At 43.5% G+C, this 14,573-nt stretch overlaps 1 protein-coding gene across 1 annotated transcript; it reads left to right on the plus strand.

Moving 5' to 3' along the window:
- The first annotated feature begins 1,661 nt into the window (after positions 1–1,661).
- Positions 1,662–12,263, plus strand: LOC129446292 (uncharacterized). The gene is made up of 6 exons (XM_073873702.1): positions 1,662–1,892; positions 3,821–3,914; positions 4,020–4,278; positions 4,500–4,641; positions 11,920–12,026; positions 12,137–12,263. Exons 1-6 carry the CDS (start codon positions 1,662–1,664, stop codon positions 12,261–12,263), a joined length of 960 nt encoding a protein of 319 aa, XP_073729803.1.
- Positions 12,264–14,573: the final 2,310 nt, after the last annotated feature.

A 14,573-nucleotide genomic window follows, 5' to 3' on the forward strand; every position in this document is an offset into this window, starting at 1 on the left:
AACGCAATAAACGCCATTTTTGAAAAAAATGAGTTACTGCCAAAATCAGTATTATATCAGGTCAGTAGTTAAAAGTAAATAATTAATTTTACGCAAAATCCAATACCCGCCGTGATATTCTGTCATCTTTTCTCCCTTTTTTCCCAAAATGCGACAAACGCCACTGCTCCTTTTTTACAGAATGCAATAAATCCATTTCTGATATTACAGCGGACCATTCACGCAATGTAAACAAACATGGCGGCGCGCTGAGTACACGGAGTCCTAGTTTTCATCATCTACTTTGTACTTCGTGATCAACAAACAAAACAAAATAATACTTTAATAGCATTGCCAAACCTGTGATGGTTTTCTGTGATGGGAAAGAAACGTAAGCCATTAACAGCTAATAATTTCCGCGAGAGGCACTCGGTTGCTTGCTCTCCAGACAGCATCAAGCTTCTCATGCTAAAACATTGTGTTCTTAATATAACAAAGTAAGTGTTTTGGTTAATGCCATTAATGTTTATTTTTTAATCATTGTATACCACTAGTCAACTAAATAAATATAAAATGGTAAAGATGAATGCACATTTATACATTGATTTAATAGATTTATAGCATTTTGAAATAAAAACTGTCATGGATTTATTGCATTTTGTGGAAAAAATTATTAGTTTTTATAATAAATCTTTGAAAATCAAGTTATGGATTTGAATTTTTTATGTTTTTATAACCTAAAGATGCTATGTGAAAGTTTGTAACAGAAAATAGTGGTTTTCATCTTGCCACTTTCTTGGTATAGAAAACACGTTTTTACCAAAATTTGTCAAAATGGATTTATTGCGTTTTGGAACCAAACTCTTCATATATATATATATATATATATATATATATATATATATATATATATATATATATATATATATATAAAATTATGTTTAACATGTTTAAAATTCCTTTGTGTGTAAAAGCTTTCTTACACTGTGAGTCAGCATTGCTAGAATGATTAAAGACTTATTGCAAGTTTGAAAGACTAAGTTAAACTCCTATATAAAAAGTAACAAAAAATCCTTGGGTCAAAAATAGACAAACCCAACCCATTAGGTTAAGATTCAATCCAAAATGCAGTTTTTTATCCCATTGTTGGGTCAAATATAAAATTGTATGGGTTAATTGAACCCAACGCCTTCATCTTTTGACCCAACCAGCATTTTTTTTACGCAGTACATATACCATTTATATTTATTAAATATACAAAAATCATAAAGGGTTTTTGAGTTTTTGTTTTGTTTTATATTTATTCTGTAATTGATTTTGTCATTTGTTATAATTAAACATGTGTTTGTAGTTACAGTATGTGTGCCTCAAATGTCTTTTCTTACACTCAAGAAAAAAGAAATCCTGTAGGCAATGAGTGTATATTGTGATAAACAAGGGGGCAGAGCAACAGAAATGGCAAGGAAAACATAAGGGGAACACAAAAACAATGGAACAAAAAAAAGGACTTAGAAATAAGAGTCCTGAACAGGGGGAACATAGAACATCATGACAGTGCCCCCCCAAGGAGCGGTTTCCAGATGCTCCTACAGGAAAAAAAGTGTACAGGTGGGTGGTGGAGCAAATACGTTATGAGGGAGGGACGGTGGGCCAGGTCTGTGAAGTAGCAGAGGGCATGAGACATGGGGGAGGAGGACGCCAAAATGGTGCCGGTGGAGCAGGAAGCCAAGGCGGACACAAGGGCCAAGACAGAGACCAGGGAGGAGTCGGTGGAGGTAGAGACCAGGGTGGATACGGAGACTATGGTGGCGCCAGTGGAGACAGGAACCAGGGTGGAACTGGAGACCATGGTGGCGGCGGTGGAGGCATGGACCAGGACGGAACTGGGAACCATGGTGGAGCCGGTGGTGACTGTAACCCTGGATAGAAAGAGAAAGAGCCACTCTTTTCTTTCTCTTTCTATCTAGGTTCCATCTTGCCCTGGTTAGTGAGACAAGGGATTTCAGGAACGGCCATCTTGGCCAGGGCAGAATTTCTAAAGAGTTAAAACAGTCAAAAACATTCCCCAAACCTTTCCTTCATATATACAAATATTTTTAAAATACAAATTCTAAACTAAAATCATACTTGGGCTCTTCTGAAAACGACCAGCATGTGGCACTAGAGAGTGCTTTAAAAGCACTGCAACGTTATTCCAGAGACCCATTTGTTGCTGTGATTTGGAAAATCCACGGCAGGTATATGTTACTAGTATCTTTTTATAAGGAATTTTACTGAATATAAAAATGTAGTACCCAGTAATATAAACCATTGTTGAGTTGTACAAGTATGATGGTTGGTCAATGTAGCATTTGTCCAGCACATCCCCTACCATGATTGGACAGCTGTGTAAAAAAGGAAAGTGCCGTTTTACCCAAAGTTAAAGAATAAAAATGAATAAAATCAGGGCAAAATAATTTGCTAAATGTCATTATGATACAGTACATGGGTCGTCAAAATGCAGTGTCATCAGTTTGTATAAAAATACAGAAATCTGAATGTTTTATGCAACATTTACACAAGGTGGGGAGCAGGTGTAAATTTTTTATACAACATGATCTCACAAATTTATGTGTTATAATCACGGAATATTTTGCTAATTTATCCCTGTCATTGTCACGCACTTTCTTTTCCATGTCAGCTCTTTTCTGTGCCTCTCTCTTACTCAGTTGTTTTTCCTATTTTTAAGCCATTGTCCCTTGGGTTACCATTGGTAACTATTGGTTTATACTTTTTTTTCAGATTTTTAAACAATTGTCAGCTGGCGTTAGGTTTAGAGTTGGGTTTGTGTAAGAAAGTCATTTTATGTCATTTTAGAGAGTCGTTCTAACCCCAAACCCAAGCGACAATGGTAAGAAAATAGGAAAAACAATTGAGTAATCAATACGTGAAACTGACACAAAAAAAATAAAGTCTGTGGTACGGACATGGAAAAATGCGGAGATCTGTGACAATGACACGGAAATATACGCAAAATATTCCGTGACTATTACACGGAAATTCATGAGATCAGGTTGTTTTATACCAACTAACATTTCGAAGATACAAACATTTTCCTGAATCTGGAAAATTTACGTCAGGACGACTGTGTGAACGATTTACTCATAAAATCGTTGTGCCCGTGTTTCATAAATGAGGCCATGTGTGTTTAGACACATTAGAGGCAAAACTCACGGTGGACGAGTTAGCTATGACATTCAAAGCAAACGGCTGAAAGGGTTACCTGTCATCCTGGCCTTCAAGTGTGTGGCGGAAGTAGGTCCGCACAAAAAAGACACTCTGTTGTTGTTTTTGATTTACACACTTGTGCCATCGAATTGTTGTATAAATCCAATATCGCTCTCATACTGATATGGTTCTATATCAACATGGCTGTGATGGCTGGCCTAATCGCAGGCATGCTAATAGAGCTATATCACACTCCTACTTAAGCGATATTTCTTTACTATACTATTTACAATGTTTATTATATTTCAGTAGATTTAATCACAAACAGAACCTGGATAAGTTTATAAATCTATTGTAAAGCATTTTCATGGTGATGGAAGAACTTATTGTAACTAAACAGCATTAAAGAGATATTGTATTCAAAGGTCACATGATTTTACACACTAACCGCAGATCAGTTTTGTTTATCTGTTCAAAAATTAGAGTAAAAGTTGAGCAGCCAACCAACCGTTAAAAACAACACAGGAAGAGCATTTACCATTATCATAGTTCAGTGTTTGACTGCACCACTTTATCGTATTTCTGTAAGATTAGAAATTTCTAAGATGACAACATGATCAAGTCTGGGTCTTAGAATATGGTCATGGATGTTTATGAAAACATAAATTCTGTGAGAGTTCACAACATCAGGAAAGATACAAACAAACCACAACCACTGCAGCATACAGGTAATGGCATTCCTTTCTTTGTTAAGTTATAGATACTCTCTATTTATCTTGTTTCTAATGAAGAAAATTTCAGAATAGTAAAATGTAACATCTTTTCCTCTTCAGGAAGTGAGTGTGTGAAGATGAGAAGTTACAGATCAGTTACAGTGTGTTTGGTGCTGCTGTGTGTTCTTCTACTGACTGCAGTCATAGTGCTGTGTGTCCTGATCTATACAAACAGTCAACAGCTTAACATCAAGAACAAAAACCTCAATAAAGAGATAGACCAGCTACTAACCAAATATACCAACATCACTGAAGACAGAGACCAGCTACTAACCAAATATACCAACATCACTGAAGAGAGAGACCAGCTACTAACCAAATATACCAACATCACTGAAGAGAAAAACCAGCTACTAACCAAATATAGCAACCTAATTAAGCTAAATGAAAAGTTAGGTCAAGAGAACATAGAACTGTGGAAGTGTTTTAATGAAAAAGGTCATCTTGAACTACACCAAACTACACAAATGTTAAAATAAAGTAATTAACTATTGTTAAATATTTTTGTAACATTTAGTGAAGGACTGCAAAGCTGATAACTTGCTTGTTAACAGATGGTTGGAAATATTACCGGTTCAACTACTACTACATTTCATCTAAGCTGAAAAACTGGACTGAGAGCAGAAGATACTGTAGAGAGAGAGGAGCAGATCTGATCATCATTAACAACAAAGAGGAACAAGTGAGTAAAAGACTTGGAGAGATGAACCCCTACAAATCACCACATCCAAAACAACCCCAAATAACAAAAGGTGTGTTTGACATCATGCAACGTATAATTACGATGAACTCCATTGCAGATATTTTCCAGTTCCCTTTCAGTCGGTCACTACGACGTCACGTCGTGACCGACGAATTGGGAACTCGCTTAGAGAGACCAATCTGCTTCATATACTACTAAAACGCCAATGAACTTGGCATTGAGATATTTGCATAATGCTGGCGCCGCCCCGCCAGGTGCGTATATAAGGCGCACGTGCAAATAGGGAAATCAGCTTTTTCGCTTCGAAAGCCGGCTTTATCTGACTGAGAAGCTACTATCTGCTCTTCTGGGAACGGTTGCTGAAGTTGATTGACAAGCAGTATTAACACAGCGGACGCTCGCAGTATTCCACTGCTCTGCATATTTTTTGTTTTGAGTTTAGTGTGTGCGTTGCCTTTCCCTGTGCGCATCATCAGCTGAGCACCTAAAGAGTGATTTCCCTAAAAGAGTGATACGTGAGAGCTCTGTGTCTTTTTAAAGACAGCCACTCTCTCGTATATTCGGAGATCGGCGTCCTTTTCAGGATTGCTTTTCGTCCGTGCGATCTTGGATGTGAGAGGTATAAGGGTTCCAGTTACGGTCACGAGCGCTGTCTTCATGCTTGGGCATCAAGCACTCTGAGGCTACGCTCGTGGAGAGTTTTTGTTCTCTCTGTGAGAGCATAACCCTCTTGGATTGCGGAGATGACTGACGTTTCTACGGGAATGCTGTCCGCGTCTTTGCAGTGCTGACACCGCCATGGTGCGACTGTCAAGCGCTCGCATGACGCTCTTCGCATCACTACGCTGAGGAGGACGGAGGATGCGTCCTCCACCTACCGGCCTTTCATCCTCAGCCGGTTGAGGTTCCGGTGGAGACGGCAGAGTCGTGTTCTACGATGTCTGCCGAATCCATTTGACCTCCTTCTGGTCCCGTTCACTTCTGCAGCATCAGAGGGGTGTCCAATTTCCTCCGAAGTGGAGTTGTTCCGGAGATGGCGGCCGTGCCCGCTCGAGCGGCGGTAACGGTAGAGTTGAAGAGGTTAACCCCTCTCCGCCCGAACCGTACCGCCCACGTGATTGGTATTTCGGAGCTGCTCGGGCCTCTCGGTCCTCTGTTCCTGGGCCTTTCTTCCCGACGGCACGAAGAGCTTATGTGGTTTGCGGCCATCCGGCCGTTCAGCTTCAGCTTTCACCCCTCACCTCCCTCACCAATGGAGCCGCTAAGGGCAGGGACCCTTCAGTGGAGCGGGGGGTTGCGATGCAGCTGCGTTCCTGGAGGGACCACCCAACCCTTCCCTCCCGTGTTTGTAGACAGTCGTCCGGTTACGGGCGCTGTCCGTCAGGCATGCGGAGAGGCGGCTTCAGCCCTGCACGCAATAACGTTGCTACGGGTTCACCAAGGATTTACGAGGGAGGCCGCGACCTTCAGTCGTGCGATGTTCACGACAGTGGTTCAAGATCACCACCTTTGGCTGTGTCTGGCTGACGGACGCAGGCGAGAACAACTTCTTGAATGCTCCTGTCTCACAGACCGGCCTCTTCGGCGAGGCCGTGGAGTCGTACAGCTCCGCTGCGCAGACTGAGGCGATCTCTGTGGTCATGCCCCGGCGAAGGAGAGCTGCCCTTGGTAAAAACCACCACGCCGGTTCCTCAGTCTGCCTCTCGCCGTCGGCATCCTGCGGCGACCACCTCCGTTTCCCTCCTCGGACCCCATCTCGGCAGCGCGGGGAACCGGTCGTCAGCAGCTCGCCCCTCCTGCTTAGCCGCTTCCCGTGAAATCGGGAGTTTAAGTGGCCAGTAAGCGGGCGACCTGGATTGGCAGAGGATCACTCTTCAGGAGACGGTGATTCGCTCCTTCCCCCGATAGAGGGTCGGGTGGAAAATTCTTGGTTTGCATATGTTCCACCGGCTGTTTAGCCGGTGCCCACTAACCACACACAGAGTGCATTCCTCTTCCCTCTCCAGGTCTCCAGAGGATCGAGAGAGCCGTGAGCGGGCACACACCAGCTCACCCTACCTCTCCTCTATCGCCAGCGGGTGTTCTGAGGAGTCCAAGCCCTCCACTCAGGAGACCGGACCACCAGCAAACCCTTCGGAGTCTGCGTCCTCAGCTGAGGAGACCGGACGACCGTTTCCCTCAGCAGGCTCAGGTCAGTGTCACACACACACATACTGTAGATGCTTATGCTGTCACGGCAGACGCACCGGCAGTCCCGCCTGTCCCGCCTCGCTGCCCCGCCGCGGGTACACCGGTAGTGTCGTTAATTCTCCTCGTACGGTGCCTGGGTGCTTGGCTTCAGTTCCCAGCCCGTTTCGTTGGGTTTTACGCACAATCCGCCTCGGTTACGAAATACAATTACCGGCACAACCCCAAAATTTCGGGCTTTCGTTTCACTATAGTGAAAGTGTCCGATGCACATGTACTGCGTGCATAAGTCGATGTCCTGCTGGCGAAGGATTATCGAGCCGGTCCCTCTTACCGAGATGATGATATGATGATAGGGTTTTCCAGCCTTTATCTCATAGTACCCAAAATACGCGGTGGGTTACGATCGATTTGATTTACGCCCGGCTCTACAGAGGTGGTCTTTTTTTGGATGATAACGCCGAGGCTCGTATTTCAATATTCAGATCGGTTTGCAGCCTTAGACCTGTAAGACGTGTACTTTTGTGTCCATCTCCCCTCGCCTTAGACCGTTTTTTCGCTCTGCGTCGTGGGGTGGGCATATTAATATTAAGTACACCATTCGAGCTGTCTCTCTCTCTCCGTGTCTCCATGAAAGTGCTAGTCACGGCATTAAAATATCAGAGAGAGAGCGTTGTTCGCATTCTGCTTTATTTACGTTGACTTATAATAGCCCGTTCTTGGCAGACGTGTGCGAACACAGAGACTTAATGCTTCGGCATCTCGCTTGTTTAAGTCATCAGGTCGACTGGGAAAGAGCAACTTTGCCCCGTGCAGAGGATCCTTTTTCTCAGTATGGAATTAGACTCGATCAACTAATTGGCGTGTTTTACAAGAGCGCGCAACTAGTCAGTTCTGACTTGCCTCGGTTTAATTCGAGGGAAGTACGCGGTCCCTCTGAAACAATTTCAGAAGCTCCTGGACATATGACAGCATGCTGCAGCTGTGACGCTGCTCGAGCTGCGTCATATGAGACCGCTTCAGCGTTGGCTTTACGATCGAGTCTCGAGGAGAGCGTGGCGTACCGGCATACATTGTGTAAACACTACACCTGCGTGTCATTTAAATTTCCCCGTAGTAGACCCAGCATTTCTGATAGCAAGATATGCCTCTGAGGGGTCTCCTCGCATTCTGTAGCATGCGATGCCCTAAGCACGGGATGTTCAGCCACGTATGACGGGCTTGCAGTCTGGGGTGTGCATAGCACCCCAACTGCCGCGAGCGGTGCGCTGTATATCTGGGACTTGTACGCTCCGCTATGGAGATGCGAGGGAAGGATGTATTTGTCGACACCGATAACTTTGCGACTGTTGCGTTATTTACCGTTAAGGCGGTTTTGCGCTCTCGTCACCTGTCGCATCTCGCTCGTCATCTCCTCCTTTGGAGTCAGAAGCATCTGAGGTCCCTTCGTGCCATTTACATCCCGGGATCGCTCAATACAGCGGTACGCGCTTCCCGAGCTGCGCCCCCGGCGAATGGCGACTCCACCCCCAGACGGTCCAGCTAATTTGGAAGAAGTTCGGTTGTGCGTAGATAGATCTGTTTGCGTCGCCGGACGATACCCACTGTCGCCTATTTTATTCACTAACGAGGGCAGCCTCGGCGTGGATGCGTTGGCACACAGCTGGCCGCGGGGGGTGCGTAAATACGCATTCCTTCCAGTGAGCTTTATTGCGCAGACACTGTGCAAAGTCAGGCAGGACGAGGAGAGCCTTTTATTAATCGTCCGTACTGGACGACCAAGAATTGGGTTTCATAGTTAATGCTCCTCGCGACAGCCCTCCCTGGCGGATTCCCCTGAGGAAGGACTTTCTTTCTTAGGAAGGGGCACATTTGGCACTCGCGCCCCGACCTGTGGATATCCATGTATGGTCGTTGAGCGCGCGCAAGGTTTAGGTGATTTATCGCAAGCGGTATCTAACACCATCGACGCGGTTCGAGCACCGTCCACAGGACGGGCTTACGCGCTTAATGAAACCTTCTCGTCACCTGGTGCTCTTCGCAACGCGAGGACCCAGAGAATGCCTTTAACATTATGCTTTTATATCTTTAACATGGGTTAGATGGTAGGCTGTCCCTCCGCCATTAAAGTTGATATCGCCGCTATTTCTGCTCATCACTCACTTATCTACGGCAGATCAGTTGGCCAGCATGATTTAATTATTACACTTTAAGAGGCGCTCGTAGGCTAAACCCCTCGCGCCCTCCCTCTTTACTCCTGAGACCTGTCCATGGTGCTGAAGCCTTCTGGTCTCATATTTTAGCCTTTGCAGTCTGCGAGTCTGAAGTTTTTTATCAATGAAAACTCTGACCCTGCTAGCATTGGCCTCCATGAAGAGAGTAGGGGATTTACATGCATTCTCTGTTGACGATTCGTGCTTTTAGTTTGGTCCTGCTGCCTCACTGAAGACCCAGACCAGGCTACGTGCCCAAAGTTCCCACCACTCCCTTCAGAGATAAGGTGGTGAGCTTGCAAGCGTTGCCTTTGGAGCAGGCAAACCCAACCGAGGCTTTGTTGTGCCCCGTACGCGCACTGCGATTCTACGTGGTCCGCACACAAAGCTTCAGGACCTCAGACCAGCTCTTTGTTTGTTATGGTGGCCAGCAGAAAGGGAAAGCTGTCACTAAGCAGAGGATGTCTCATTGGATAGTTGATACTATCGCCCTGGTTTATAATTTGCAGGGCATTCCTTGCCCTTTAATTTGAGAGCGCACTCCACTTGGAGTGTTGCCTCATCTTGGGCTCTAGCTCGTGGTTTCTCGCTAACAGACATCTGTAGAGCTGCTGGTTGGGCGACACCTAATACGTTCATTAGATTTTACAATGTTCGTATCGAGCCTGTATCCTCTCGTGTTCTTTTCCTCACCAGGGAGGGCACGGAGAGCAGACTCGCAAGTCGGCTTGCAGCCTCCGACTGAGGCTCCAAATTGAGTTTTCAGTATGGAAGGCTAACAGAGCAAAAATGCGTAATGGTGTGATTTGCTCTCTCCACTGCCTTGACAGCCTTTGTTGCGGAGCATTGGCTGTCAGCCTTTCACTAGCTGTATTCTTACGAACCTACTTGTTTGGCTTGGGCCCCACATTGCGTCCCAACGGGTTCCTTTGTGAGTATTATTCTGTGGGGTTGATCCTACTAGCCCACGTTTCCCTTAGCAGAGCACTGCTTTGCTTACACAGCCACGGCTGTCATTTAGACCTCAACTACGGTTGACTTTCGCCCACCAATAGCCCTTAACGGGGCGGTGGCTTCCGCAGCGTCCCTATACCGCTCAGATAGGGCGCTTCCCAGTCGCTGGCACTACTGTGGGTTAAAGGAACATCTAGTGCCCGGCCTTCTGCCTTAAAACCTAATTCTCCTTATCCTTAAGTGGAACCGGAGGGCTTTACGCAGACACTGGAAGAGGTCAGCCCTCAGTGGCGTTTTGGTAGGGATTCCCAATTCGTCGGTCATGACGTGACATCGTAGTGACCGACTGAAAGGGAACGTCTCGGTTACGGATGTAACCCTCGTTCCCTGAAGGAGGGAACGGAGACGTCACGTCCCGTCGCCACAGGTGCTGCCACCTGCTGTTTAGGCCGGTCACCTTCCGGCTTTCTCAGCGAACAGAAGCTGATTTCCCTATTTGCACGTGCGCCTTATATACGCACCTGGCGGGGCGGCGCCAGCATTATGCAAATATCTCAATGCCAAGTTCATTGGCGTTTTAGTAGTATACGAAGCAGATTGGTCTCTCTAAGCGAGTTCCCAATTCTTCGGTCACGACGTGACATCTCCGTTCCCTCCTTCAGGGAACGAGGGTTACATCCATAACCGAGACGTTTTCTTCAAAATACTCACAAATTTTAAAGGTCCCACTCTTTCTGTGTGTTTGAAGCTTTGATTGTGTTTACACTTAGCAGAGCCGTTTGAGCCAAAGCTGGCAACTGACGTATTCCTGTGGGTGGAGTTTAGTCAAAAACTGTTTTATTAACGTCATTCAATCGGAAAGTAGAGGGCTGTAGTCTTAACCGGCCATTCGCTGTAGGCTTTGAAAGAGAACTTCTGTTAAAGAAAATATATCGCCTGGCAGTGAACTTTGAGCTTTATCATTTTGCAGGTATTATTTATGCTATACCCATACGGAAATGTAATATATGACATATATGTCCCTATATCGAAACCGATCTTGGCATATATGTTACATATATATGCAATATATTAATATCACATATATAGATCCTCTGGATATATGAATATATAGGTTTAAAACATATATGAAATACTCATATTAAAAAGAAGAGAACTTCTGTTAAAGAAAATATATCACCTGGCAGTGAACTTTGAGCTTTATCATTTTACACTAACTAAAGTTTGAAAAATGGGATCAGGACGAACATGACCTTTAAGACTTTAGCGTACTTGGGTACAGATCATAAAGTGTAGTGTGAGTAAGCAGCGGACAACCATACTCTGGGTATGTGATTGTTTGTGATTGCGCCCTAAGTTACAGTCACTATGTTTGCAGGTGATATTCATGGTCATCTTGAAAACATTTAAAAACACAATTTAATAACAAAACAAAAGTAAATGCCAAACATCAAACACATTACAAAAACACTATAAAACAATATCCAGGCCTGGTCCTCTCTTGTCCTCCACCGTCATCGTTCCTACATTCATACTTTCCAGACTCCTCCGTGGCCGTGGGATAAGAGACTGGTGTGCCTCACATGTTATGCTCATTAACAATCGCATCACCAGTTTCGCACCGCTCCCACGGCTCTCGCCCGCCTTGCTCATCACAGTAATAAACCCCAAACACTGACTGTGTGAATGTAGCTACAGTGATGCAGATCATGTATCTGAATCTGAGGACCTCTTAATATTGGTACTAAATTAAAACTAATGATCATGAAGTAACACATTCAACATATCAGGCATCTTTTTCGTAAGATCTGCACCTTAAACACACTTTAATAAGTTAACATGTTTGAACAGGGGTGTTCTGTGTGAGAGAAGGTATAAATGTGCTACTGTTTCAATTTCTCAGGATTTTATTAAGAAGATACTTGGTACAGCGAGATACTGGATTGGTTTGACTGACATTGAAGTTGAGGGCAGATGGAAATGGGTTGATGGCATGACACTGACCACTGGGTGAGAAATCACTAAATTTAACGGATTATTATCCAATACATGATTTTCAGAGTCAGTATCATATCACACAGAAACAACACTGAAGATCTAATGATGATCTTTTGTTTCAGATTCTGGGTGACACCACAACCTGATGGCAAAATAAATGAGAACTGTGTTGCATCAACTTCATCAGGATGGTTTGATTATCAGTGTACTAATTCAATGAAATGGATCTGTGAGAAGAACAAAACATAAAACACTATTATATGCAATACATGTTTATTCAGGGTATTTTAAACATCCTTTAAGGGTTGAAAAGGCCTACTGAAGTGCCTTGCAACGTGCAGCATTATTTGATGTGGCGACGTCATATTAACTGAAACAGGAAGTCAGTGCAGAACTATTGAGAATGCCCTCCCCCTTTTCTCAAATACCCAATAGCATTTCCTTTATAACACAGCCCAACAAAGCTGCATTTGACATCTTGTGAGTGCCACAGTTGCATTAAAATAAAGTATAATAAAGTACTGGTTTCTACAGAATAAAAACAATGATAACATTGATGTGTAACATATGTTTGTGTGTATGCCTCAGTGTTTGTTTTCTTTTATACTCATCATAAAATATATGTCAAAGTGATGCATATCTGCAGAATGCATATGTGGTCATTTTGACCCTGTACAGGGTCCGCAGAGTTAAACAAGTTAATATGTGACATTTATATATTTTAAGAAGAACATTCTCCTGAAAGGCATTTTGTGAAACTTATGAAAATCACAAAAAATGCTGGGGGGCAACTTTTTAAAAAAATGGCTGGCGGGGAATGAGTCAAATTGTAGATTAGTATATTGCTTGCTGCTGTGTGTTCTTTTACTGACTGAGAGAGACCAGCTACTAACCAAAAATACCAACATCACAGAAGTGAGAGACAAGCTACTAACCAAATATAGCATCACAGAAGTAACCAAAGTCAGACATGTAACTCTAAACCTTGGCTCAAACTAAATGCTTTACTCTATACTCAAGTTATGAATAAAAAAGCATGTAAAGCCACTGTAAATTAATTTAGATTTGATTAACTTGAGCCTGAAAGCCAGGGCCGGTTTTTGCTATGGGCAATGTGGGCAAACGCCCAGGGCGCAATCTATGTGAGGGCGCACGAGCGCCCTAAAAAAAAAAAATTATATCAAAACCATTTCCATGTCAAGTTAGTGCTGAGAAACACAGTTGTGTGCGTGTCAGAAGAGGCACGGGTGAGGGGGGCGGGGAATCAACTTGCGACTGCAAGTCCCTCGCTCGCCTTAAGGAGGGTGAGCAAGGGATTGACTGATCCCAGGCCAGAGGCCACACAACACAAACTGCTGCGTCTGCTTCCAAGTAAATTGTATTTTTCATTCCTAAAATTAACATAGACCCATATACCTACGAACATGTTATCAATTGGGTTATGTGAAAAAAATTCTGTAGAGTCATCTAACTTACGTGACTCACGTCACGTGACTCCGGTTGATTGACGGGTAAAACGGACGTTGTTGTTGGCAAAATGTAATGCAAAGTTAATAATGTCGAGTCTTCATCTTCATCATCATGGATCAAATTAAAAGACCAAAGTAGCCATCTCAGTTGCCCGGTTCAGGAAAAGAAGATGAGGAGAAACGGGCAAAAGATAAAGGTATGCCGATTTCTAAGAGTGACAACGTGAGTGACGTGACAGTAGGAAATAGGCTATTTATATTAGCCTCACACTCTTGCTAATATCTTGCTATTAGCCACAGAATACGATTGTATTTGGTTTTAGTTTTGCTGAACTAGCAACTATTAGAATTGAGGCATCATGCCATGCAACTAAATTCACTCTATAGGCAACACAGTCTAGTTTGTGTGTGCAACACAAAAAAGTGCAAATTCACACAGACCTCATGACTGTGTAATTTTTTATTGCTTTACGCTATATGTGCCAACTTAAATAACTTCTAATATACATTGACATGGCATTTTGTAAGCTACAGTGATATAGCTTTTTAAATAATTTGTAGTGTATGCTTAGTTTATATATGATGTTAACAAATACTAATAAAATGTGTGTTATGGTCATTTTAATTGGGTAACTGATGCATGTGTGAAATAAGCGTATCTTACTTACATAATTGTATCTTAATTGTAAATTCAGGGGCACTTCTGGAATATTTTAGAGCTAGAGCACCCACTGGCCAAAATGAGGAGTCAGATACTTCCACAGCAGCAACTCTCTGTGTGTGTGTGTGTGTGTGTGTGTGTGTGTGTTTATACTGTATTACATGTTTTTCTCTGTTCTTGCTACCTTTTTGTATTTAAGATTATATATAACAAAATAATACATGTTGGTGGCGGGGTTTGGGGGTAATCCTTTGTTTTTTTCTGGGGGCGGCCAAGGGATGGTTCGCCCAGGGCGTAAATCTAGCCAGGACCGCCACTGCTGAAAGCTGTTATATGAACGGGATAATACAAGAGTATATCTGTATAACTGTTTACTTGTGGTCTGTATGAACAGTTTACTGTCAGTGCAGAGATCTTAAATACCATAGC

Source organism: Misgurnus anguillicaudatus, chromosome 12, assembly GCF_027580225.2.
Source record: "Misgurnus anguillicaudatus chromosome 12, ASM2758022v2, whole genome shotgun sequence".
NCBI lineage: Eukaryota > Metazoa > Chordata > Actinopteri > Cypriniformes > Cobitidae > Misgurnus > Misgurnus anguillicaudatus.

What these genes read in the sequence shown, in the direction of transcription:
- LOC129446292 (XM_073873702.1), top strand. Translation starts at nt 1,662, where the DNA reads ATGGGGGAGGAGGACGCCAAAATGGTGCCGGTGGAGCAGGAAGCCAAG. An exon ending in TGGTGGAGCCGGTGGTGACT is followed by an intron (nt 1,893 to 3,820) that starts GTAACCCTGGAT and finishes TCTGGGTCTTAG; the next exon opens with AATATGGTCATGGATGTTTA. An exon ending in ACAACCACTGCAGCATACAG is followed by an intron (nt 3,915 to 4,019) that starts GTAATGGCATTC and finishes TTTCCTCTTCAG; the next exon opens with GAAGTGAGTGTGTGAAGATG.